We start from the raw sequence: 25,752 nt of genomic DNA on the forward strand, positions 1-25,752 counted from the left end.
AGTCGCCTGATGAGGGTTTGGCGGACAGGCCTAGGGACCCCGCGCGACAGGCAAGGTGCAAGTTCACTTGTTCTTTCTTAGGAAACACTCCCACGCTCCCAGTCCCAGCAGGAACTTCGCGGGGAAGGGGTGTGGGGAGGTGTTCCCTGCGGTCCCTGGGCCGCGTCCGCGGATGGCCCCGCGTCTCCAGCTCTGAGGGTGACCCACACCCGGAGCAGGCGGGGCGGGCGCCTAGGCGCGTCCCGGGAGACCCGCACGTGCCGGGAGTGGCCCAGCGCGGGGAGGCGGGGCGTGTCGGGGGGCGGGAACCGGGGCGGGGCGCTGGCTGGCGTTCAGGGAGCGCCGGCTCGGCAGCTCGGCCCTCTGTCCTGCCGGCTGGCTCCGGCGCCCCGGCTTTGCGGGCCTTGGCGCGGCTCCGCCAGGGCCACCATGCTTAGCATCGTGCACTTCCTCCGGAGCTTCTTCAAGGTAAGAGGAGGCGTCCGCGGCCCCGCGGTGGGCTCCAGGCAGCGTCTGGCCGAGCGTGGGGAGAGCCGGCGTGTTCCGCTGCGCCCTGGGCCAACTGCTGGGCACCGGGTCGGTGGGGCACCTGCCACCCCCAGCTTTCCGACGTGCCGACCGGGAGACCGAGAGTGTGGCCGCCCCAACCTCAGGGAAGGAGAGGTACGGCGTCGGAGGCTCCCGCGGGCCAGCCTCTGCCAGGGCAACAGACCGTCCGGTGCCCCGCCTCCCTGACACCTACTGGCCCTAGGCACGCCGGGCGCTCGGCAGCCTAGGCTCCTGCAGGACCGCCAGTTCTGGGAAGGACGGCTTGTGCCTGACCCAGTAGGTGCTCAGAAAGTGGTTGATACTACCTCCGCTGAGGGTACCCAAGGGTAACAAGGGATGGAACCAAAGAGGTTGAGGCACCATTTTGACGAAAGTATGTCTAAGCAGGAGGAGGGGAACAGGAACCTGAGAGAGTGTTAGACTTAGGCCCAAGGTTATACCCTCCCCAGATCCAAAGTCTCTGACTATTCACAAGTGGCCATGGGGACCCGTTAAACATCTGGGGTACCTCTACCTCCCCTGCCCCCAACGGGGGTCCCCAGGTGAGCAGTCAGTTCCAGGGCACTATCAGAGGGGCAGTCATCTGCAGTTGCCAAGCTCCACCTCCATAGGTGAGCAGAGTGAGAGGTGGGTGGGAGGGAGGCAGGGTGGGGATGGCTCTGACCACCAAAGCAGCTGCATGCGAAAGAAACCAGGAATACCTGCCAGGGCAGCTGTGAGTGGGCCGGGCCAGACAGCGGTGAAGTCTGTGGTGGGAGGTCCAGCTCTGTGTAGCTGGGAAGCCACCTTCTCCTGGAGGTGCAGACTGCACTGGTGAGTTGAGGGGTTGAGCTCTCTGGCTCTGAGAGCTCTGGGGAAAGTGGCAAGAAGCTAGATGACCCAGAGCTGGGACTGAGCCCAGCTGCCCTGAGCCTGTTTCTCAGCCAGTGTGGATGTTCACACCTTCCAGGATAATTACTTGTTTACAAACATCAGCAGAGGAGAGGGACGGAGTGTTTCAGGCTTGCAGGGGACTCACTTATGCTAGTGAGTGCAGGAGATGCCTTTGGAGAACACAGGAGGAGCCTGACCCATGTCAGAGCTGTGGCTCTGAACACACGGGTGCCCCCTTTTGAATTCTGATTCTGTCACTAACAGGGTATACAATCTTGGGACATAACCGCTTTGGTCTTTGTTTTCCCATTTCAAAAATGTGGATGAGAGGATCTTTTCACAAAATGTTGTGTTTTTATAAAGAGGTGAGTCTGGGACCCTGTTCCTTCCCCACTCATGGTAGTAGCGGCAGCAGGTCACCTGGGTAAAGGGAAGTTGGCCAGGCAGAATCTGAGACGCCCCGCTGGCCACAGAAGCTCATGGAACAAGCAGGTGGAGCTGGGGAAGAGGTCGTTGGCTATCCCAGGGCAACTGCCTTGCCTACCTACTGACTTGGAAGGGGGAATCTTTGGGAAGGTATTCTCAAGGGACACACCATCTCACATTCCCAACCTGTTCCAGGAGGATGTTCTGCCTCTCCTTGTGCCCAGAACCCAGTACTGGTCCTGAGGTACCTCAGACCTCTCTCTCTGAACATATGGGGTGATCAGATATACCTCTCAGAGGATCTCCCTTTCTGCTGTCCTTCAGGGCCACCCTTGGGAGGGGCCCTAATACCATCACAGTCTACTCTGGCTGTGCAGGTATATCTTGCAGAGCCACCTATAAATACAGTTCACACATGTTCTTCCTCAGACACTGGTCATAAAGAATGCTCCAGAAGGCCACAGGTGTGGGAGGTGAAGGGAACCACCTGCTCAAATCACTTCCTGATCCCGCCTGGGCCTGTATTGACCATTTGATGGGCACCTGACTTGGTTGTGGGTTGATCAAGAACACTGCTTTGTCCTAGGAAACTCCGATCCTTGGATCCCACAGACAGACTCTGGTAGCAGACACACAGTCAGTCTCCACCAAAGCCCAGGCCAAGAGCAGCCCCTCAAACTCCAGGTCCCGGGTAAGACTTCTGTTGGGACTTGCTGCAGTTTTTACATGGTGTCCAGCTCTGCCATGGGCACTCTCATGCTGTGGGGTCCACAGAGTGTGACAGAGCCCCCCACAGCACAGGTGGATCAGAGACATTCTGCTTGCACGGGTCCCACATGAAGCTCACTGCCTTTGGGATCACCTAGCAAACGAGTGGGAGTGGCACACCAAGGAGGAAGCATGTTACTTCAAAGGTCACATCTCTCATCAGCATTGCCAGCTGGTAGAGAACGGTGTTACGGCAGTTTCCTAAGATGTTGACACTCTCCTTGCTAAAGTATTTGTTGATTGCTTTGGGGGTAGGGTGTGTTTTTTTGGTCCTCCAGGGGACATAGTTAGGGACTGGTGAGCAGGTTGCTCTTGATGAATGCATTCCAACACTCTATTCCTTTAGATATTTGGATTCCTTCAAGGAATTTCTGACTTTCCTGTTTCATTTCATGGGGGTGGGGCAATATCAAGCTGAGGTTTTAGTCAACCAACACATCACATGCTGGAATACCACCTGCCTCTCGGAGGTAGTACACCGACTCTAGAATGGATAAATACACCCACGTCGATACATTCATCCTAACCCAGAATGGGACTCTTCCCTCCTTGGACAAATACTCTCAGAATCCATTTCCACCAATCTCCTCAGCTTCTTGACAGTACATATTAGCAAAGTCATAATTTTCTGAAACATGAGCCTTTTCCTCAATAGTTTGATTTTATAATTGGTTCCCACGGTCATGCCGAGATCTGACTCTACTTTGATCCTTGGGCAGGGGTGGCCATGAGGAGAGCTGGTCTTACTTTACAGAACAGGTGCAAACAGGCTCTTGAAGCAGCCAGAGAGAGGAGCAAGGACTCAGTAGGTTTGTGAATCCTCCTCCATTAGGGGTAACAGAGCCTCGTTCCTAGGACCAGGGGTCCAACCCTTACCTAAATGGTGCTCTAACTTTCGCTCAGGAGCAGGGAAACAATCCATTCAGCGGCCTTTATAATTCATCAGTCCACAGATGGATGGAATCAGATTTTGGTTTAGGGATGTCTTGACACCGCATGTATGGTCATAGTGAGTCCCTGGGAGCTCAGGGATTTGACTTTTTTACTCGCTGTTTAAGCTGACCAGAGCAATTAGAAGAAATAAGCCCACCCCATAGTACTTGAATTCTTCATTCCTTTTTCTCAGGTTTTTTGTTAAGAGTCACTTTTCCCCTAAAAGCCCCTAGTGGACATTTGACCACAGCTGATTTGAGTAGGGGTTTGCCATGCATGCAGTGGGATGCCAGAGTTCCATAACTTAATTCCCGACGTATTTTCACTGCCATTGTCCTTAATCAGGTGGAATAACCAATCCAAGACACTTCCTTCACCTTTCCTGATGGGTCTGTCACCTGAAATCATCCTGGTAGAATTTCTTTACTAGTGAAGCCTCTCAGTTGCAAAAGACAGAAATAGACTCCAGTCAAGTGAAAAAGTAACTATCTTGGCAAGTTGCAGGGTAGCTCATAGGACCCAGCTTGGGCAGGGATCTAGAGAGGCAAAGCACAGTAAGTCCTTCAGGTGGGCCAGCTGCTTAGGATGCCCCTGGGGACACTCAGCTCTAGTGCTCCTCACTGAGAACACTTTCTGGCTCCCTCATAGACATGTAGGTGTGTCCTCAAAATCTAGGGTCCTGGCTGGAACTCAGCTGAGCTGCCTTTAGAAGGTGGGAAGAGAGTATCTGTCCCTTTTTTATTTCTGAGATGGGTGGGCCCCAGTTTCTCAATTCTCTGGGATCCCTCCACCCCCCCCCCATGATCGGGACTGTTGTTCAAATGCTGGGCAGGAAGGCAACAAATACCCCCTCATGGTATGCAATTAAGGAAAAATCCCACCAGGACTCACTGAACCCCCCAACTTTGGGAGTGGGAAAGTGTGAGCCCCAGGTCCCTTGGAACATTTGCTAGGGGTTCACCTACATGTTTGAACTCCTCTGTGTAAAGGCCATGGCAGGTACCTGAGGCTGCAGAGACCCTGTCTTATGAGAGGTCATAGAGAGGCTGTCCCTTTGAGTCCTAAAGAAGCTGGTCCCACTGGATGGCAAGAGGAGAGTGTGGATGGGCAGGACAGACTGGGCATGGGGACCAGCTGTCTACCAGGAGGCTCTCAATACCTCCCCAGCACTGCTTTCTTTCTGCCATTCCTCAGAAGTTCCCACCCTGGGGCCTGCTGTCCCACACTGCCCTTCATAAACCTTAGCTGTGGCCACAAGCCAGAGGTCCCTGGGCATGGTCCCCACCTGTTGTTCTAGCCCCTCACTCTACTCCTTCTACCAACTTGGGAGGCAACCATGACAAGATTGCCTCCACCCAGCCGTTCAACATATTCCTTGAGTACTTTCATATTCTGGGTCCTCTTTTCTCCTGCTACACTGTAGACCCTGAGAGGGCAGGGCTGGGGCTTGGAGCATAGTGTGTCCTGGGAAGCACAAGCGGAGCCCATGAATGAATTGGCTGCAGAAGACCTCACCCAAGTCAGAGCCCAACGCGGGCCCCTTAATCCAGAGGGCCTGAGCAGGCAGGCCCAGGGTGGATGGTTCTGGAGACTCCTACAACCTTCTCTCCAAACTCAAGCAAGCCCAGCCCTGCTCTCCAGACTTGGGGTGGCCCAGCCTCCCCTGCTCTGGGTGTCTGGCCTCTGCTTAGCTGGGGACTGTGACAATACTATACTACCTGCTACGGACTCAGCCCTTAATGTGCCTTCTGAAGGTCCAGCCACTGTCTATAACCTCAGGGAGGTGCTGGGTTAGAATTTGCTCTTGGTCTCGTGTACCTGACCCTGGATGTTTTGTTTCCTTCTCCTGCCTAGTAGAACTGGGCAGCATGCCTGCGCTCGGGCTGCCTGGCTCGTGAGGGGTGCTCTGTCTTTAGGGAGCCCTCTCATGGTTTCCTCATCTCTGCAATGGGCAGTCTCCCCCTTGCCAGTTGAAAGGCTGTGAGTTTAAGTGATATTGCCTGTTCTGGCCCCATGCCTGGCTTCTGAACCCTCCTGAGGTACCCAGTCTGAACCTTGTGGGGATGTGGGTGGTGCTGTCTATGAGGCCCTGCAGCCCCTATGACCCATATATCACGGGTCATCAGGTTGGGGGCTCCCCCATGCTCACAAGGTGCCCTGCCCCAGGGTACATTCACTGCATCAGCCTCTTGGAAATTCCCTGCCCCATTTCTCTTTCAGGACGCAGTGTTACCTCCAGGAAGCCTTCCTTGATGCCTCCCCACCCCCTTCAGGCCCTTCTCTGTGCTGCAGCTCGGCTTCCTTCAGTCATAGGAGCATACTGGCTTATAATTATTTTTTACCCCTACACACAGACATACAGACACACAGACACAGACACAGACACACACACACACACACACTTATTTATTTATTTATTTTAGGTGGACTCCATGCCCAGTGCAGAGCCCAACACAGGGCTTCAACTCACAAACCCAAGATCAAAACCCGAGCTGTGTTCAAGAGTCGGACATTTAACCGACTGAACCACCCAGGTGCTCCTCTCACTCGTTCATTTAGATGTACCTTTATTAAGGGTCTCCTTATTGCTATTTCTGTTTCTTACTGTTCTTAGGAGACCCTATGACCACACAGTATAATTTCCTCTTCCCTCATGTTCCCAGCTTTTTCATCTTACTCTGTATGATATGCCATACACGTTAACACAAAAGCAAGCCTGGTTACCTGAGGCTGTAGCCCTCCTGAGCCACAATTACATGTCAGAGCCACTGGCTACACCCAGACCAGGTGGGTCAGAATTCAGGGCAGGGGCCTAAGCACTGGCTTCTAGGCTCTGGGGTGACTTCAGTGTACAGCCTAGCTGAGCATTCCTGTATGCTGAACTGCCTGCACCGTCCATCAGAGCAGGGCTGTTCTTGGGGCTTCTCTTGACTAAAGAGAAGCTGAAGTCAGAGAGTGGGATGAAGCCCTCCAACCCCCCAGCAGCCTGTGATAACTGAGGTGGGGAGCATGTGCCTTCCTGCCCAATCAACACCACCCCGTTGGCTGTAGTGTGTGGATAAACCCCATCAGCATACCACTGTAGACCCATCCCACCCAGGCTGGCTTGATAAGCCTTGAGCATCATCCATTATTTGTACCAAGTAGGCTGATTGGTCTCTCTTTGACAACTTTTGCCTATGAGCTTGAGAAGGGATCTTCTTGGAGCAAAGTCTGAATCTAGAAGCCACCTGCTATGGCACCTGCCCCTCCTCCTGGGTCCCTTTGTGTTGGCGATGGGCTCACGGGGCCCCAGCGTGAACCAGCTCTCCCACATTGCTCAGTGTTCCTTCATGCAAAGTGTCCATCTCAGGGGTATTGTGGAAGCTAGCTTGATACTAAAAGCGTGGGATTCCCCCAGCACAAAGTGAGCACTCAACATCTGTTAGTTTTCTCCTTGTGCACTTCTTCCCTCAACAAATGTATTTTTTCTTATAACCAGTGGGGCTGAATGGGAACCCATGTCCTGATACTGGGCTGTGAGGGTGCTGCTTTTGCTGATGCTGTTGGCTACAGGTCCTGATGTAGGGACAAAGTCCCTGTTCAACAGGAGATCACTGGTTCTTAGCAACTCGCCTCAGAGTGGTTCACACAGCCGATAGGAGAAGCCAGGGTCCTGGGAGCGGTTTCCTCTGTGTGGACACTGAGGCTTTTGAGAAAATGGGAAGCAGCTAAATGCTGGTCTGTCCACACCATAGACTACCACGCAGCAGCCGAGAGGGTGAGCTGCTGGTGCCTATGCCAGCCTGGGTCAGTCTCCAGAGAGTCAGGTCGAGTGAGAGAAGCCACAATGCTGAATGCTTGCATTTATCTAAAATTCCAGACGGCACTAATGAATCTCTAGTGACAACAAGCTCAACAGTAGTGCCTGGGGCAGGGCGTAGGGCAGGTGGGGGCAGGAGAGTGGGATGACATAGGGACAGGAGGTGTTGGAAGTGTGCATTGTTCTGAACGTGCTGATAGCTTCACGCTGTTTACACATGTCAGAAACCATCCAGTCATACTTCCAGTGAGCACAGGTGTACCTGTCAGCTACCTCCTGTCAGTCACACCTCTGTCGAGCCACGCTGTCTCCTTGTCGAGCCAGCCTGAGGTCTCCTGGCCAAAGCCTCTCAAAGCACCCTTCCTTCTCTGAAAACAAGTCCCTTCCTGGGTGCCACTGGCACAGAGATGGTGATGGTTAGTGAGAGCAAGGTGGAGGCCCCGTCTAAAATAGAGAAAGGTGATTCTGACTCCCTGGTGTAGTGCTCCGCAGGACACATCCTTAGGACAGGCATGTCTGTGCGTCATCAATGATGTGTCATTTCTGGCTGGTTCTATAATAGGTGTAAGGCCTGGGCACTGCCCACCTGGGGTGCTTGGTCATCTGAGATCTCACTCCTGTGAGTATGCAGATGCCTCCTTGCATGTCAGTGTGGTGGTTTTAGGAGGACTGACTATGGCAGTTGGGTCTGGTGAGGTGGGTTTGGGGAGAATTGTAGAAGCAGGGCTTTGCTTTCCGTTTGGGTGTGGGAAGGAAGCAGGGGCAATTCTGTGACTGTACAACTTAAGGAATCTTTCCCAGCACAAGGGACAACTCTGAGGCTAAATCTGGGACTGGTAAAGTGGCAGCCATTGCTCAGAGTAGCCAGCGCGGGGCTGTTGGGTCTTTGTGGGCTGGAGAATGTGCATGTTCCGTCTGTGCCCAGATGTGAATAGGACAGGTGCTTGTTTCTCCATCGTGGTCCCAGAGCGGCCCTGCCTAAAGGTGATGTTCTGTGACATTGTTCATGTTCCACAAGATGATACCAGGGCCCAGCTGTGACACCAGACCAGCTCCTGCACGTTCTGTCTGGCTCATTTGGAAATGAGTAGGGTACATACCTAACCCCCAAGAACTTTATTTTTTTTAATAATATTTTTTATTATATTATGTTAGTCACCATACAGTACATCCTGGTTTCTGATGTAAAGTTCCATGATTCATTAGTTGCGTATAACACCCAGTGCACCATGCAATATGTGCCCTTCTTACTACCCATCACCAGCCTATCCCAATCCCCCATCCCCTCCCCTCTGAAGCCCTCAGTTTGTTTCCCAGAGTCCATAGTCTCTCATGCTTCATTCCCCCTTCTGTTTACCCCCCGTTTTTATTCCCTTCCTTCTCCTGCCGATCTTCCTGCTATTCCTTATGTTCCACAAATGAGTGAAACCATATGATAATTGTCTTTCTCTGCTTGACTTATTTCGCTTAGCATTATCTCCTCCAGTGCCATCCATGTTGCTGCAAATGTAAAATCACTCTTTTTGATGGGTGAGTAATATATATGGACCACATCTTCTTAATCCAGTCATCTGTTGAAGGGCATCTCGGCTCCTTCCACGATTTAGCTATTGTGGACAATGCTGCTATGAACACTGGGGTACATATGGCCCTTCTCTTCACTACGTCTGTATCTTTGGGGTAAAGACCCAATAGTGCAATTGCTGGATCATAGAACTTTATCCACAAATACATGGCAAGACACTCCCAGCCCTGGTTACTACAGAGGGGGCCCAAACAGATATTTCTGGAAAAGCCCTGGGGTGATTGTGCTGTGTGCCTTGACTAAGAGCCTACATATACTTCTGCCTTGCTGAGTCCAGCTGAGTTGGTGCTCTGTGCCCCTCCCTCACCCACTCCCCTAACCAAGCCAGCTCCACTCTTCCTCAGGTTCTCTCCTCCTCACTCAAGAATCCGACCTTTCCCAGCACTGCAGGCTGTCCACATGCTGCTCAGTGCATGAGCCGAATCTCACTGGGGGGCAGCTATGCACCCTGTCTCTGTCCCTTAATATCTGCTTCTTACCTGGAGATGAATGCCTCAACCTCAAGAAGCGAGAAGGAGAGTGTGAGTCCTCACAACTTACTGGGCAGAAGCTGTAAGACAGACAGAGGAGGTCTCAGTCACCATAGTGGACTTAGGGGCACGTAAAATCCTAATTGCATATTTGGTATAACGTAGTTATCTAAATCCTCAGTCTTCGTATCTGTAAAATGGGCTAATGATGTCTCTGTAAGACGGTTGTGAAAGTCAAAATGCTCATATTTGTAAAAGACCTGGCCTGGAGACCTTGAGTGTTCCTGAGGACTAGACTCCAAGGCACATTGATATTGTGTGTGATATTGTGTCCCCTCCTGGGTCTACCCCAGTCCCTTGTCTGTGAGTTCTGGAGTTTATAAAACATCAGGTAAGTGTTCATTGGAGAAAAAAACACTGGTTTAGAGAAGGTTTGGCCTCCAGCTGGAGGGCAGTGAGTAAGACATGGAGAAGGCGGTCACTGGGAGGGCAGTGAGTAAGACATGGAGAAGGCGGTCACTGGGAGGGCAGTGAGTAAGACATGGAGAAGGCGGTCACTGGGAGGGCAGTGAGTAAGACATGGAGAAGGCGGTCACTCTGCCCCACCCCTTTGTGCAGCCTGGTGCCTCTTCCCCCGCTCCACCTACACAGGCCAGCCTTTTACCCTCCCCAGACGTCCTCCCCCAGCCCTGTCTCAGGAACAGGGCAAGAGCTGACTTCTGGCAGGGAGTTCTATGGGCAGACATATGTGGCAGGTCACCTCTGGGTGAAGCTGACTGGCCTCCTGCAGACCACAGATATGGGAGAGGCCCCATGGGGAGCAGGAATTCCTCAACACAAAGGGGAAGGAGACCTGGATGCCGGGACATTGGGAACAGGTGGGGAGGGGGCACTGAAGGCCCCAGTCTCCAAGGTAGGGGTGGGGTTGTATTTGCAGTGTTGGTAGCATTTGTGTGAGACCGTGTTCTCTGGGGCAGATGTGCTCCTCTGACCACTGCTGTCTCTCAGGGCTGCCCTCTGTAGCTGCCGCTGGGAGCGTAGTGGTTCCCTCGGGCCAGGATCTAATCTAAAGTATCCTACGCTCTGGCCCATTACACTGATTCGAACCCCCAAATTCACTTCATTCATTCTAGCACAAAGAATTTGCCAAGCCCTATTTGACCCCAGGCCCTGTGCTAAGGAGACTAAGCCATGAGCAAGACACAGCCTGTCCAGCACAAGCCCCTGATAAGTGATTCTGAGCACTCCTGAGTTATAAGGCCAGCAACCTTTTGAGTATTCAATAGAGGATGTGAACTCTCATGCTGAAAACCCTCCCTGCTTTTGTGTGCATGTACCTTCTGCTTCCAATTTCAGAGGCCCACAAAGCTTGTGGATGGCAAGTTAAGACCCCTGCTCTGGATGGTGAGCTCCTAAGGACCAGGGCCACTGTTTCTCTTTCCCACCCTCGAGTGCCCAGCTTCGAGCTTTGAATGAAGTGGAGGCTTTGTACATGTTTCAGTGAGGTGACTAGTAACATGGCCCTTTATTCCAAGTCACTGAGACCTGGGTCCTAGGGGAGGGGTGGGTTGTCCATGTCAGTGGGACAAGGAGTCAGACACTACCCATGGGGGATGAGCTGCAATGGGGCCACAGTGAGGGGGGAGCTTGGAGAGGTTGGGTTTCCCCAGGGATCAAACACGGGGAAGTCAGTGAGCCTGGAGGGGAGGTGGCCATGCACAGGCTGCCAGACCTGGCCAGGGACAGTGCCGGGAGGCCAGAGGGCCATGCCTCGGAGAAGCTGAGTGGGCTCTGGACACCTCTGATCCTCTACCAGCCAAAGTCATTGGGGGAGAGCCAGTGCCAAGGCACAATGTAAGAAGGGAGAGACAGGCCCAACAGATGAAGTATTGCCTGCCTGTGTGCACCCCAAGCCAAAGGGTGCCTCCCGCCCTCATGGCAGAACTGGAGAAGACAACATGTGGGGTGCTGCTCCCTGCTATCACTCTGTGTCTGCAGCCCCAGTCCAGAAGCTCCTCTCTCCAAGTCCAGTGGCCTGGATTCTGGCTTTTATGGCCCCAGTCGGTATGGCCTTTAGTAGAGTGGAACCTTGGAGCACGTTTGTTCTTCTATAAAATGGGCATATTTTACCCGATGCAACCCCCCAAAGAGTGATAGGAGAGCGCTAGGGATTTCAGGAAGCTTTGGCTCCTCACGGGGGTTTATAGAGAGGACACTGTGGTGAGTATTCAGTGTCATGTCCCAGAGGCACAGAGACAGGCAGGGCAGAGAGAATTCGGGATGCAGGGAAATTTTCTGTACCCTATATAAGGGTCACTCCCTTTGCTGTCCACAGAGGCAGCCCTGACTGGGGCCCCAGTGGCCCTAGCTGCCAGGTACGGACACAGCGGCCACCTACTCCTGGGGAACGCCCCAGAGGCCTGGTCCAGGTCACCTTTCTCCATGGAAACTGAAGAGGACTCACTTCAGATTATTCAGGAGAGGCACTGTAACTCCCCACCTTTCCTTGAGTGTAAGATCAACTTTTTTAAAAACAGCTTAATACTTTTGAAATCAAGATGCACTTAGAATTGACGTATACACTTAAAAGTGATTCATTCTTCCCTTTTAAAATCTATCATTAACTTAGTGACTTCTTTGCATTGAGGAAATAGAATAGTTATAAACCTCGTATATGATCAGGGAACATAGTGTGTGACATCCCCAGGAGACCCCAATTCTAGTCCCCCCACCACCACCCAGGGGGCTTGTAACTGCTGGGTCAGGCCAGTCTGGCTCATTGAGGGTTCTGGAGGAGCCTGGAATGCACACTTCCGGAGTATCCTCAAAGTGACACACAGAGATAGCTGGATAAGCCTCCCCAGGAGGAAGGAACAGATTCCCCGAAATTTCCACAGAGGATCCAGCCCCAGTCCCCAAAACCACCTATATCACATATTACTAGAAGTGCATGTGATCAGCATGATTTGTGTCCGATGGACAGAATAAGAGCCATGTTGGCTGTGTGCTGTATCCTTCTTCATGTAGGTGGAGTCACCTCTCAGGGCGCTTCTGGTGACCCTTGTGGTCTGGAGTCTGCCCAGAGAGTTATTGACATGGACAGTGGCTGGGCCACCACATTCAAAGAGTGCTTTTCTCTGGCATCTGGCTCTAGGTTTTTCCAGTGAGCCAGGTCCTGGGACCCCCTCCAACTTGTCTATCACCCACAACTCCCAATTCCAAATCCCCCCAAGTTGGCCCAGTGCCTCTCTCAGGGCACACAGGCTCCCCTCTGGTCCAGCTGCATGTGTCCTAACACAACGGGCCACACAATAAATAAAACACACCACCAGCGGGTAGTGGAGACAGACTGTGGAAATGGGAGAGCCTCCAGCCGGGGTGATGCAGCAGCAGACAGGTAGGTGTACCTCCTAACAGAGGCCTCATTTTGTATAGGAAAGAATTAAAACTCTTCCAGGTGGCGAGCACAGCAGAGGTGGGGGAACAAGGAAGTAGTGGAACAAGATCCAACTTCAAAACCCCCACATTTCTGCATATGGCAGCCCTAGCAGTTTAGGCTTTCCAGCGAGACCCTTTCTGATGATATTCTGAGGCCATCCAGGGCCTCTGTCGTGCATGTGCTTCTGTGTCAGAGGAAGAAGACTATTGCTGTGCAGGGCGTGATGTACTCCAGGCCCCACCGTTCAGCCTGCAGAATGGCCTGGGCTGGGACCTGGGACCGTCATGCCTGCAGACCCACTATAAGCAGTTCACTCAGTTCCTCTGAGTAGGTCTGTTCTGGTGCAAAACTAGAGTAACTGTCTTGCTGAGTCACCTCAGGGCTGGGGCACGGTCAGATGGGATGTGAGGTTCTCTAGGTTTGTGCACTGTGTAGGGCACTAATCAAAAGTCAGGAGTCCTGACTGCTATTGAAGTGCAGACGTGTTTGCATTTGGAGAAGGACAAGTGCTGACTGTAGCTGGGATGGGACAGGTTGTCTATGACCAAAGGTCAGCCTTTCCCTTGCCTGCAGTGGGGTGAAGAGAGAGGCATGGTATGGGAAAGACAGGACAGAGAGGACGCAAATCAGGACGTGCCCATAGATGGTGACAGACATTGTCTGCTGGCCACAAGTGGGTGAGGCCCACCTATTATGTGGCTGGTTATTTCATTTGGTGGGAGAAGAGCCTGTGCAGGCTCCGCACCCAGCTCTGGTTTGCATTAGTAGACTGTGCAGTGTTGTTTCTTGGGCAGCTATGTCTTTTCGGAACAAGGCAGGCCACACTCTTCCACGTGAGATAGACAGTTAGGATATGTGGGCAAGAACGTGCCCCAGTCAGTGCCTGGGAGCAGTTCCTTCAGCTTGGGCAAACCTCTTTTGCTAGGTTTAAGGAGATGCAGGAGCTGCTACCAGGGTTTGAATCGGCAGCTGCATGCTGTCTCTGCTCCAAGAGGTTGGAGTGGAGGAGGCTGTGGGCCTCCAATGTACCTGCGAAGGTCAGAGTCCAGCATTTTGTGGGTCACAAGAAGAAGCAGAGCGACATCAGCAACATGGACACATGGCTACTGTAATCCTCCTGACTGCTGCCGTCATCAGCTCATCTGTGGTTTAGAGCAAGTCACTGACCCTCAAGGGCCTCTGTGGACATAGCCAGCAGGAGATGTGAGGATGTGAAGACTCACCGTGCCAGTGTCCTGGGGATTCTGTAAAATTCATGTGACATCATGAGTTAATGTTTGTACACTCAGAGATTGGGAGTCAGAAAGACCTCATTCAGAATTAAATGCCACCAGATAGTAACTTGTGCAAGTAGCTGGGGCAGATTGTTGTTCTCAGCTTCATAAAGATGTCTGTAGAATAAAGACAATACCACCTGCATCATTTTAGGATTAAATAATGTATAAAAAGGTACAAGACATGTGGTGAGTCTTTCATAGTTAGCTATTTTGTTATTATAGATGTTATTTTTATAATAGGAGAGACAAATTCCTCTAACTTCACACTCAAAAGTGTTGCTGAACAGCTGCCCTGTGCTGGCCCTGTGCTGGGAGTGGGGGTTCCGAGCCATGCCGTGCCCTCAGCAGAGCCTGTAAGTCTGGTGGGGAGACAGATCGGCCGATAGCAGCAGCAGCAGCAGCAGCAGCAGCAGCAGCAGCAATGGCAAGAATAACAGCAATGCCTGTGCAGCCGGGGAGTGAATGAAAAAGCGGTCAGAGTTAAGGCGCCCAGGAGCGGCAGCCCTCAACCCTGCCTGGGGAGGAAGGGGAGACTCCTGGGGAACCAGGGAGACTGAGAGCTGAATAGGCCATTATGCACAACTGTGGGAAGCACTGGTGTCAGGGGTGCCTGCTGCCTACAGAACCTCAAAGAAGGCTGCACGGCTAAGGTGGGACTTGAGAGAGACTCTGAAGAGTGAGTTGGGGGGAGCCTGGTGAAGCAGGAAAGGGCAACATGCAAAAAGGCAAAGAATCAGTGAGGGTGTATGTTGCGAGCACGGGAATCTCAGGAGAAGCACAGGGTATGTGCAGGGCCATGGACGAGCGTTCTGGAAGCCGAGTAGGGCCCAGACATTTCCCGAGGGTGGTCGAGAGCTGGAGTGGTGACATCAGATATGGGTTGTGTCCTGCACAAGTGATGATTAATTGAGAATGAAGCTGTATTGGACCTTACCAGATGATAACTCAAATCCATAGACGGAAATGAAGAGAATCAAAAATGGTAAATAAGAAGGTTAATATAACAAACTGTAAATAGATACTTCTCTCAGCTTTTTAAAAAGATATAAAATTGGAGGCGCCTGGATGGCTCAGTCAGTGGAGCGTCCGACTCTTGGTTTTGGCTCAGGTCACGATCTTGTGTTGTGGGATAGAGCCCCACATCAGACTCCAAGTGTGGAACCTGTTTCAGATTCTTTCTCCCTCCCCCTCTGCCCCTCCCGGCTCACACTTGCTCTCTCTCTAAAATAAGTAAATAAAATCTTTAAAAAATTTTATATATATATATGTATATATATATAATTGTATAGAGTAATAATTATATATATTCATATATACTGTATAGAGTATATAATTGTATAGAGTAATAATAATATATATATTATATATATATATATAATTGTATAGAGTAGTATAGCAACATGTTGATGGGTTTGTAACATCTATAGACACAGTGTGTACAAAATTAATAGCACCAAAAAAGGAGAAGAAAGCAGAGCTATATAGAAGTAAAGTTTTTATATCTCATTGGAATTAAGTTCATATAAATCTGAAGCAAATCGTGGTAAGATAAGATGAATATTGTAAGCACCAAGACAACAACTAAAAAACTAAAAAAGTGTGGTTAAAAAAAAGGACATTAAGGGAATTGAAATGTCATGCTAGAAGATATTCTAAAGGCAAAGATGGCAGTGAAGGAGGAACAAAAAAGACATGACACATAAAGAAAACAAGAGGGAAAGAGGCAGATCTCATCTAAAGCAAAGATTGTCAGAATGATTTAAAAAAAAAAACCCAAATCAAAAAAACTACATCCAACTGGAGGTGGTTCCTGACTTGTGATGTCCCCACTAATTTTTCACTTTATGATGGTGAAAAAGAAATACACATGCAGTAGAAACTGTACTTTTAATTTTGAATTTTAATCTTTTCCCAGGCAAGTGATATGTGTTAAGTTCCTGTCTCCTGATGCTGGGCAGGAGCAGTGAGCCCAGCTCCTAGTCAGCTGGGAGGCCATGAGGGCAAGCACCTGGTACACTTACAACCATTCTGTTTTTCACTATCAGTAGAGCATTCAATAAATTACATAAGATAGTCGACACTTGATGATAAAATAGGCTTTTTGTTAGATGATTTTGCCCAACCATACATTAATCTAAGTGTCTGAGCATGTGTAAGGTGGGCGAGGCTACGATGTTTGGTAGTTTAGGCATATTAAATGCATTTTGACTTATGGTATTTTCAACTTACGATGGGTTTATTGGGATGTAAGCCCACTGTAAGTCAGGGACAATCTGTATATGCTGTTTATAGGAGACAATTTAGATTCAAATACACAAATATGTTGAAAGTCAGAATGGAAAAATATACTGTGAGAACAACATGAACAGGAGTGACTATACCAGTATCAGCCCAAATAGGCTTTAAATAAAACAAAAAATTTTACTACAGATAAAGACGGACATTTTATAATGATAAAAAGGTTGATCCAGCCAGATGATATAATAATCTTAAATACATGTATAGTTACTAACAGAGTCCCAAGGTATAGGAAGCAGAAATAGGCAGAATTGAAGGGAGCAATAAACAATTTAATAATAATAGTTGGAAACGTCAGTATCAGACTTGAATTAATTGATAAAACAACTAAGCAAAAGACCAACAAGGATACAGAGGACTTGAACAACACTGTGAACTATTTAGAACTAATAGACATCTATAGACCATCATTATCCCAAACAAAAGTAGAATACATATTCTTCTCAAGGCATATGGAATATCCTCCAAACAGACCATATGTTAAACCATAAAACAAGCATCAGAAATGTAAAAGGATTGAAATCATACAAAGTATTTTCTTCAACTAAAATGGAATTAAGTTGGAAATCAATGACTGAAAGACATTTGAGAAATGACAAAGAAACATAAAAAATTGGTCTTACTTCAGTGAAAAACTTTTATGCTGCAAACAAAAAAAATACCATCAAGAAAGTTAAAAGTACACAGAATGGGAGAAAATATTTGTTAATCATATATCTGACAAGACATTTATATCCAGGATTTACATAAACAAGCCTTACAACTCAATAATAAGAACACAACACAAATGTAAAAGTAAGCAAAGGATTTTGAATACGTATTTCTCCAGAGAGGCTGTGCAAGTGGCCAATAAACACATCCAAGTTTGCTCAGTGCCACTAGTCATTTGGAAAATGCAGATCAAAATCACAGAGATAGCATTTCACACCCACTAGCATGGCTGTAATAAAAAATACAGAAGTGTTGGTGAGGATCTGGAGAAGTTGGAACCCTCATACCTTCCTGGTTAGACTGTAAAATGGTGCAGCCACTTTGGAAAACAGTTTGGCAGTTTTTCAAAATGTCAAACACAGAGTTACCATATGACCCAGCAATTCCATTCTATGCATTTATCCAAGAGAAATGAAAGCACACATCCACACAAAGATTTGTACACGAATACTCCAAGCAACTTCATTTATAATACTCCCAAACTATGAATAACTCAAATGTGCATCAGCAGTTGAGAGGAAAAACGAATTGTGGCATATCCGTACAATGGAATACTGCTCAGCAACAAAGGAGTGAGTTATTGACACATACAACATAGATGAGTCTCAAGATCCTTATGGCTACTGACAGGAGCCAGTCACAAAGATGACAGAACGTACAATCCCACCTTAGGGGATACCCAGAATAGGCAAGTCTATAGAGACAGAAAGTAGGGCAGGGTTGAGATGTGTGTGTTGGGATGTGTAATAGGGAGGGAATGCTAATAGGATTTCCTTTGCGGGGAGGGGAAACATTTTCAAAGTAGATTGTGGTGACGGTTGTACAACTCTATGAGTTTATTTTTTAAAAAACCCAATTGTCTACTTTAAATGGGTAATTTGTATGGTATGTAAATTATACCTCAATAAATCTTTAAAAAGGTAAGGAGATATAAGTGACAGCATCTGGATTTAACACCTTCCCTTTGATGGCAGAGACATGAAATGGCTTTGTGTTCTGGGAGTGGAACCCATCAACTGGCCAGCATTTCTCGAATATCTCTGTCACAGGCAGAACTTCTACAATGCTGTAAAATACAGACTTGTGATCCTTGTCCTCACAGGAGGAGCTTGTTATTTAAGCAAGGGTTTGATTAGGAAATTTACAACCACAATTTGAAGGATTTGGGGAGGGTAAGTATAATCATAACAGACATCTCAAAAGAAGGAAACATTTGCGCTGGGCCTTTACAGATAGGTGGGCTTTGAATAGATGGTGGGGATTTAGAGAATTGTTTTCAAGTGCTCCATCCCTGTGCAACCCTCTCAGGTGCCTTCTAACGCCACCCACAAGCTATTGGGCAGCTCTAATTGCTGGGAAGTCATTCCTTCTATTACATATAATCTTTCTCCTGTTCATAATACTGTCTTACCAACTATGCTGAGTCTCAGAAATAATGTTCAAAATCATTAGCCATCAGGGAAATTCAAATCAAAACCACCTTGAGATACCACCTTACACCAGTTAGAATGGCAAAAATTGACAAGGCAAGAAACAACAATTGCTGGAGAGGATGTAGAGAAAGGGGATCCCTCCTACATTGTTGGTGGGAATGCAAGTTGGTACAGCCACTCTGGAAAACAGTGTGGAGGTCCCTTAAAAAGTTAAAAATTGAGCTACCCTATGACCCAGCCATTGCACTACTGGGTGTTTACCCCAAAGATACAGACGTAGTAAAGAGAAGGGCCATATGCACCCCAATGTTCATAGCAGCAATGTCCACAATAGCTAAATCGTGGAAGGAGCCGAGATGCCCTTCAACAGATGACTGGATTAAGAAGTTGTGGTCCATATATACAATGGAATATTCCTCAGCCATCAGAAAGAATGATTTCTCAACATTTGCAGCAACATGGACAGGACTGGAGGAAATAATGCTAAGTGAAATAAGTCAAGCAGAGAAAGACAATTATCATATGGTTTCCCTCATTTATGGAACATAAGAAATAGGGAGATCTGTAGGAGAAGAAAGGGAAGAAGAAAGGGGGGGTAAACAGAAGGGGGAATGAACCATGAGAGACTATGGATTATGAGAAACAAACTGAGGGCCTCAGAGGGGAGGGGGGTGGGGGACTGGGAGAGACTGGTGATGGGTAGTAAGGAGGGCATGTATTGCATGGTGCACTGGGTGTTATACACAACTAATGAATCATGGAACTTTACATCAAAAACTAGGGATGTACTGTATGGTGACTAACATAATAAAAAATTATTATAAAAAAAGAAATACTGTTTCATGTAATCCTTCCACATGAAAAAGTTGGTATCATTGTCCTTCTCTTTCTCCTCAACAGTATTTTCCAGATGAAAAAAATCTGGCCCTTAGGTATTATGTGACCTGCCCATGGTCCCTGTCCCAGATCTCATCCTCATGTACCCTTGCAGTTCTGTCATTAGTGGATGTCCTTTCTTTCCTCTAATCCACACAGAACATGTCTAATTTCTCCCGTGTGATAGTTAATAAAGGTGAAGATCTTTAATCTTTTTCTTCCTTTTAAGGCATCTTTTTTCCCCCCTGGGGTTAAACAAACTCCGTTGCTTAATCATTCTTCATTCAACATGATTTTGAGCTTATTTCCCATCTTGATCAACATTCTGTGATCAAATCTGTCAGGATTTTACTGAAGCATGGGCCTCAGAACTGAGATCAGACTCCTGTGGTCTGATTAGCCCCTGGAGTGTGGGACTTGACCTCATTCTTCTTCTGTACAGTATTTGTCAGTTGATGTATCCTAAGATGGCATTAGCTCTTTGGGCAGCCACATTCCTTTGTGGATTAAAATTCTTGCCAAGTTAGTTTCAGGATCTGAACAGGGGAACATTTTTAGAACTGAATAAAAATACCAGGTCTGCAACAGGGTCTGGATGAGGTTTGAACCTACTAACAGCAGGATGGCCTCATTCCACCTAGGACCAGCCTTATAAATAAAGAGGTGGCCATTTACATGGTACTCAATAAAATAGGCTTGGTGACTCCTAAAATCTCTCCTCCTAGAGCTCATTATTCTGATATCTGATACTTTTATTCCAGAATCCATTTCTTTGCCTTTTTCAGCTCTAGGGGCTACCTGAATTCCTAGGCCTACGACCTGCTCCGTCTTCAAAAGCATTACTTCATCTCTGCCTTCAGCATCACACAGTCTCCTCCTCTGATCCTCCTTCATCCCCCTAGAAGGCCCATGGTGACCACATTGGGCCCACCTGGGTGATCTAGGGTGAGCTCCCCATCACAACATCCTCAACATAATCATAGCTGCAAAATCCCTTTTGGGGTGACATTCACAAGTCCTGGATATTAGGACATGAACACCGTGGGAGTTATTATTCAGCCTACAGAGACAGTATTTCACAGATGTGATTAACTGTCTATTTCATGGTTTAGAAAGATCTATCTGGCAACAGAGTGGGAAAAGTGAGGCTGGAGGCCTATAGAGTACTTGGGAAGCTGCTAGTAATGAGAGGGTACACCTGGATCAGTGGCAATGGACAGAGAAGAGGATTTATGTTGGAGCACTCAGGAGGTATAGTCCACAGGACTTGGAGCCAGTTAGGATGTGGGATGAATGAGAGAGGAGGTGTAGAAGGGCTTAGGGTTTCTGCGCTAATCAGTTGGCTTGATGATGGTATCATTGATCAGTAGGGAGTACAGAAGAGGCAGAGAGAGCTTACTGGGCTTATTTGGAACCTGACTTTGAGATGTCTATGAGATAAGCAGTGAGTCCTGGTGAGCAGTTCGGTCTGCAGGTCTGGAGAGGAAGGTGGTGACAGCTAATTGGTATCCTGAGCACACAGGCAGCCCTTGAAGCCACAGTAGACCAGATGACCCAGGGGCTGTGTCTAGAATTAGAGCATAGAAGCTGCCTGGGAGACAATGGCTTCCACAGTTGGGAAGAAATAAGGGTGTGAGAGGGCCAGAGAGGCAAGGGGAGAACCAGCAGAGTATGTCCTGTGTTGAAGCAGAGAGTTGGTGCATTTGCACTCAAACAGAGCCCTTTCTCCCCTGAGGAATGGCCACTTCTTATCAAATGAAACCCTGCAGGGAAAGGGTAGAAATGGTTCTGTGTTTTTGCTTGTTGACCTTGGGGGCCAGAGGCTCTGGCAGGAAAATGGATTGTTTCTTGGACATTAGGCCCCCTCACTGAAACTAGTCATGGCTAATGGGACCCGTTTTGCTCTCAGGCTTGCCCTGGCAACAATTGAAAAGCTCTATTATTTGCCTTTCTGGGAACACTCACTGAGAGGCTTAAGGTTTTGGTGCAATGCAAAAGTCTCCTATTCTGAGAACAGTCATCCTCTTCGGTCATTCCCATACAAGGGCCTTGTATAGAAATACTTCTGTGGGAGAGATCAGTGGCCATCAAGACTATTTTTTCTATATGTGTTGCTGCTTTTCTCTTATGCAGCTTCCTCCCCAGCCCTGGGGAAGAAGGAGGTAAGAGGACAGAGCAGGTGAATGTTGGCAAAATGTGTAAGGACAAGGCCTAACAGGAGAGGTGGCCCCTGAGAATAGGATAGGACTTTTGGTAGAACTAGGTAGTCAGGAAAGGGTACATTTCAAATGGAGGGATGGGCACGTTGAGATGGAAAAGCAGAAGTGAGCACAAAGTGTATAGGGGCAGGGCCCAGAGACTGGCTTAGCCGGAAGGAGTGCGTCCCTGGGCCTAGAGCTTCCGGGACACTGTCCTGGAGAGGAGATAGAGAAGGGGTTCTCTGGCCTTGCTCCTTCCTCTAGAACGAAGCATTGCTTCATGTTTGAATGGTCCTTATTTTCTTTGATCCATTCCCATGTAATCCTCTCAGAATTGTATGCATTAAGGTGAGTGAATTAAACAAGCTCCCAAAGTCATGGCAGGCTTAGTCAGTTCCAGGATGGAAACTGAGGGAGAGGGAACTATTTGGTTGCTACTTACATGTCAGATGTCTAAATACAGGTTATCATTTAATCATCAGCTCTCCTAGGACAAGTGCTGTCAGCCTTATCTTGTAGATGAGGGACAGAGGTTCTGAGGAGGAAGCACCTGGTCTTAAGTGGCACTGTAGTAGGCATTAGGGCAGGGGTGGGGAGCTGCCCAGAAGCATGTCTGCAGGCATGCAATGTCAGAGGGAGAGGAGCTCCGAAGAATTACCACATGACAGTCACTTGACTTTACTGATGAAAGACCACAGTTCATAGAGGGAAACAAGGTGCCCAGTCAGAGGATGGGAGAGCTGGGGCACGAGTCACCTCTCCCAGCCCTATACTGGCCTACAAGGAACTTTTCTATACCTCAGCTTCCTGCACTTGGACCTTTGAAATGTTCACTAATGTACAGATGCTTTGAGGAGTCTGTAAAAGAAACATCAATTTAACCTTACGGCATTTTCCAAAATTATTTGATTGTCAGTCTCATCACTTGTCTTCCAAATCCTGTGGACCCTGCTTCAGGAGATGCTTCATGCCAGCAATCTGGGAAACGTAGGTCCACTCTCCCGGATCCTGGGAAGACCCTCTGATTTCTTGTTAATTAAAAATTAACTTGACTCACTTCCTTATGGTTCTGTCACCAGTGGAGCAAGGAAAAGGGAAAGACCTTGTCTTCCTGGCTTTGGTGTTAATTCTTCCTTCCGAAAATCCACAAAACAGGTTGGGCATAGAAAATGGTGAAATGTGTTTTTAGATCTTGGTGCATCACCTGTCGGCTGTGTCACCTTAGGTGAGTACTTAACCTGGCAGAGCACAAAGTGTGTGTCTGTAAAATGGAGCAATGGTGCCTTGCAAGGCTGCTCTGTAGATTACATAAGAATAGGCAGTGCACCTAGCTGGAGGGAACTGCTATTCCTTTCTCTGCAGCGAATAGCTCAGCTTTCTAAAAATGGTTTCAAGCCTGTTTCAAGTTGTTCACCTTGTAATTCAGATTAATGGGTCTTCCCCTACTGGTTATCATAACACAGAGCTCCAGCTTCAGGGAGAAGCTGTGGAAGGTATGTGGAGAGATGCCATGCTAGCCTTGTACCAAGCACACCAAAGTATGTAAGCCTTGCTTTCAAAGACTTCTCTAGTCTAGAACCCGCCCTAGAAGAAACCATGGTTTTGTAGTAAAAACTGACAGCAGATGAAATTTTGAAATCGAGATTGTCTTGGGAAACCTGGCCCTGTTGGCTTCCGTACCCACAGGCTGTTCAGTCCTAAAGCAAGACCCCTTCTGACTCCCCCATCCAGATGTCTTGTCAGCAGACATTACTCCAGAGCTCGGCTCCTCCTATTTCCCAGCTTTCTTCTTTGAGCTGCTTTGAGCTGAATTGTACCAATTGTGTGTCCCTTCCCCATGACCACTGGGTACAATTGTAACTCTTGCTGCTGGCAAGTTCTTTTGTCTGATGTCTGCAAGGTTCTTAATGGGGTTTCTAATGCAGTCATTCAGGAAGGAGACTGTCTTTCTGCCAGCTCCTTAGGAGAGGGAAGAATTTCCCTGTTGTTTGGGGATTATGGGTTACAAGGAGATACAAAGGAGTAGAGGGAAAAGAATGTGCTGGGATATCAATGCCATATGTGTAAAATGGGAGCACCAGCACCTGACAGGGCTATGGTAGTTTGATGGGATGGGGTCAGGTCTCCATGGTAGACCACCTTCAAAGAGCAGGGGCCCCCTCTACTAGGCTGCCCACAGGCACCTCCCGCCTACAGCTTGTCCATGTGCTTACCTGTGGCCACACACACACATGCTAAGTATTAGCTTGCAGACCATGCTTTAAAGACTCCTAAGGCTGGGGCCCCTGGGTGGCGCAGTCGTTAGGCATCTGCCTTCGGCTCGGGGCATGATCCTGGGGTCCTGGGATCAAGCCCCACATCAGGCTTCTCCGCTGGGAGCCTGCTTCTTCCTCTCCCACTGCCCTTGCCTGTGTTCCCTCTCTCGCTGGCTGTCTCTCTATATATCAAATGAATAAATAAAATCTTAAAAAAAAAAAAGACTCCTAAGGCTGCATTAGATGACTATTACAGGGCTAACTGTGTGCACTAACTTTCTTTTGTTGCCTTTCTCAATCTTCAGAGGAATGGGCACACAGAGGCTTGGAGCCAAACTGCCTGGGTTTGTTTATTTATTTATTTTTAAGATTTTATTTATTTATTTGACAGAGAGAGAGACAGCCAGCGAGAGCGGGAACACAAGCAGGGGGAGTGGGAGAGGAAGAAGCAGGCTCCCAGTGGAGGAGCCTGATGCGGGACTCGATCCCAGAACGCCAGGATCACGCCCTGAGCTGAAGGCAGACGCTTAACGACTGAGCCACCCAGGCGCCCCAAACTGCCTGGGTTTAAATCCTGACTCACCACTTCCTAGCTGATGGGACCATGACCAAGTTACTTGATTTCTCTGTGCCCCATTTCATCTTCTATAAAATGAGGATAGAGTGCCGACCTCATCTGGCTGTGATGAAACGCATGTAAGGTAAAGGTTCAATAAATATTATTGTCATTACTTCCATTTTATGAAAGAAGAAAATAAGATTCAGAGATTAATAGTGGTTACTCTTTACTTAGCTACTAGTGGCAGAACTAACTAGGACATATATCTGATACAGTGATAGTCCTCTCTTTAGTATGCCAGCTGTCATTCATGGTCAGAGAAATGAATCCAAAACGGTTGGAGATCAGAAACTATAGAGTGACACTGGACAGTGTGTGTATGTGGTGGCAGGTCGGGAAGAGTGGTGGCAGGTCGGGAAGAGTGTTCCTGGAGGTGGGATTTGGTTCAGGGATACACAGCCTTGGACTTCCAAATTGCCCCAGGTTCTGTGGATAACCTGATTTGATCAAGGTCCCTCTGCAGTGAGAGCACTATTTCGGATTCCTTACTGCCCTCTGGTGGTAACAGATCACGTGAGACTCTTTCCCTGAGAGATGAAAGCAGGAGGCTATTTTGAAATTGGCTCTCCAGATTAATGAAGAATTTTGAACTTTTCGTTCCTCTGTTTTAGCCTTCCTGGCACCTCTGGCCCAACAGCATAAATTAGTTCTGGGTTTTGTCCCGTTATGAATTAATGAATAGTTTACTAACTGCTTGACTCCAGTAAGTTACCTGCCCCTTAGGGATCTCCCATCCATAGACAGCATCTCAGGCTTACTCAAAGAGTGCGTGGTCTGTTCCAGCTTGTTCATTCTTATTTTCAGCAAACCACAAGGTGGCAGTGCAAGGGTTTGTCCTCCTGTTTTCTCCCAAGGAGATGGGAGGGTAAGTCAGAGGAGTCATGGTACATACAGGTTGGCTCAGAGCAGAATGCTAAAAGTTAGTCTTCCAAAGTTTCCAACATGGCCAGGCTCAACACTCAGGCCTGAGTCCTCAGCATAATTTGCCTGTATGTGTGCATTCTCTTTCTTATATGGCAAATAGAGACAAAATTTGTTCAAACTTCCTGAAAGCGTAACCTGAGGATTCAGATTAGCTAGTGGGTAAGCATAAGATTTATTTTTATAATTAAGTTAAATTTGGGGGGAAAGTTATTATGTATTCACATACAAGTTATAAGAAATAATACAGAGAGCTGCCATGTACCTTTCACCCATTTCCCCCCAGTGACAGCATCTCATAAAACTATAGCACAGTATC

General features: G+C 48.3%; 1 protein-coding gene across 2 annotated transcripts in view; it reads left to right on the forward strand.

Annotated features, from left to right (window-relative positions):
- Positions 1 to 362: 362 nt before the first annotated feature.
- Positions 363 to 25,752, forward strand: part of ARHGEF4 (Rho guanine nucleotide exchange factor 4) — a 256,867-nt gene continuing 231,477 nt past the window's right edge. For both annotated transcript variants that reach the window (XM_048215563.2, XM_057309915.1), the window contains exon 1: positions 363 to 468. In XM_048215563.2, coding sequence (XP_048071520.1) covers positions 430 to 468 — 39 coding nt within the window. In that variant the 5' untranslated portion in view covers positions 363 to 429. The remainder of the gene's footprint in view (positions 469 to 25,752) is intronic.

The sequence above is a fragment of the Ursus arctos genome, unplaced genomic scaffold (assembly GCF_023065955.2).
Source record: "Ursus arctos isolate Adak ecotype North America unplaced genomic scaffold, UrsArc2.0 scaffold_10, whole genome shotgun sequence".
NCBI lineage: Eukaryota > Metazoa > Chordata > Mammalia > Carnivora > Ursidae > Ursus > Ursus arctos.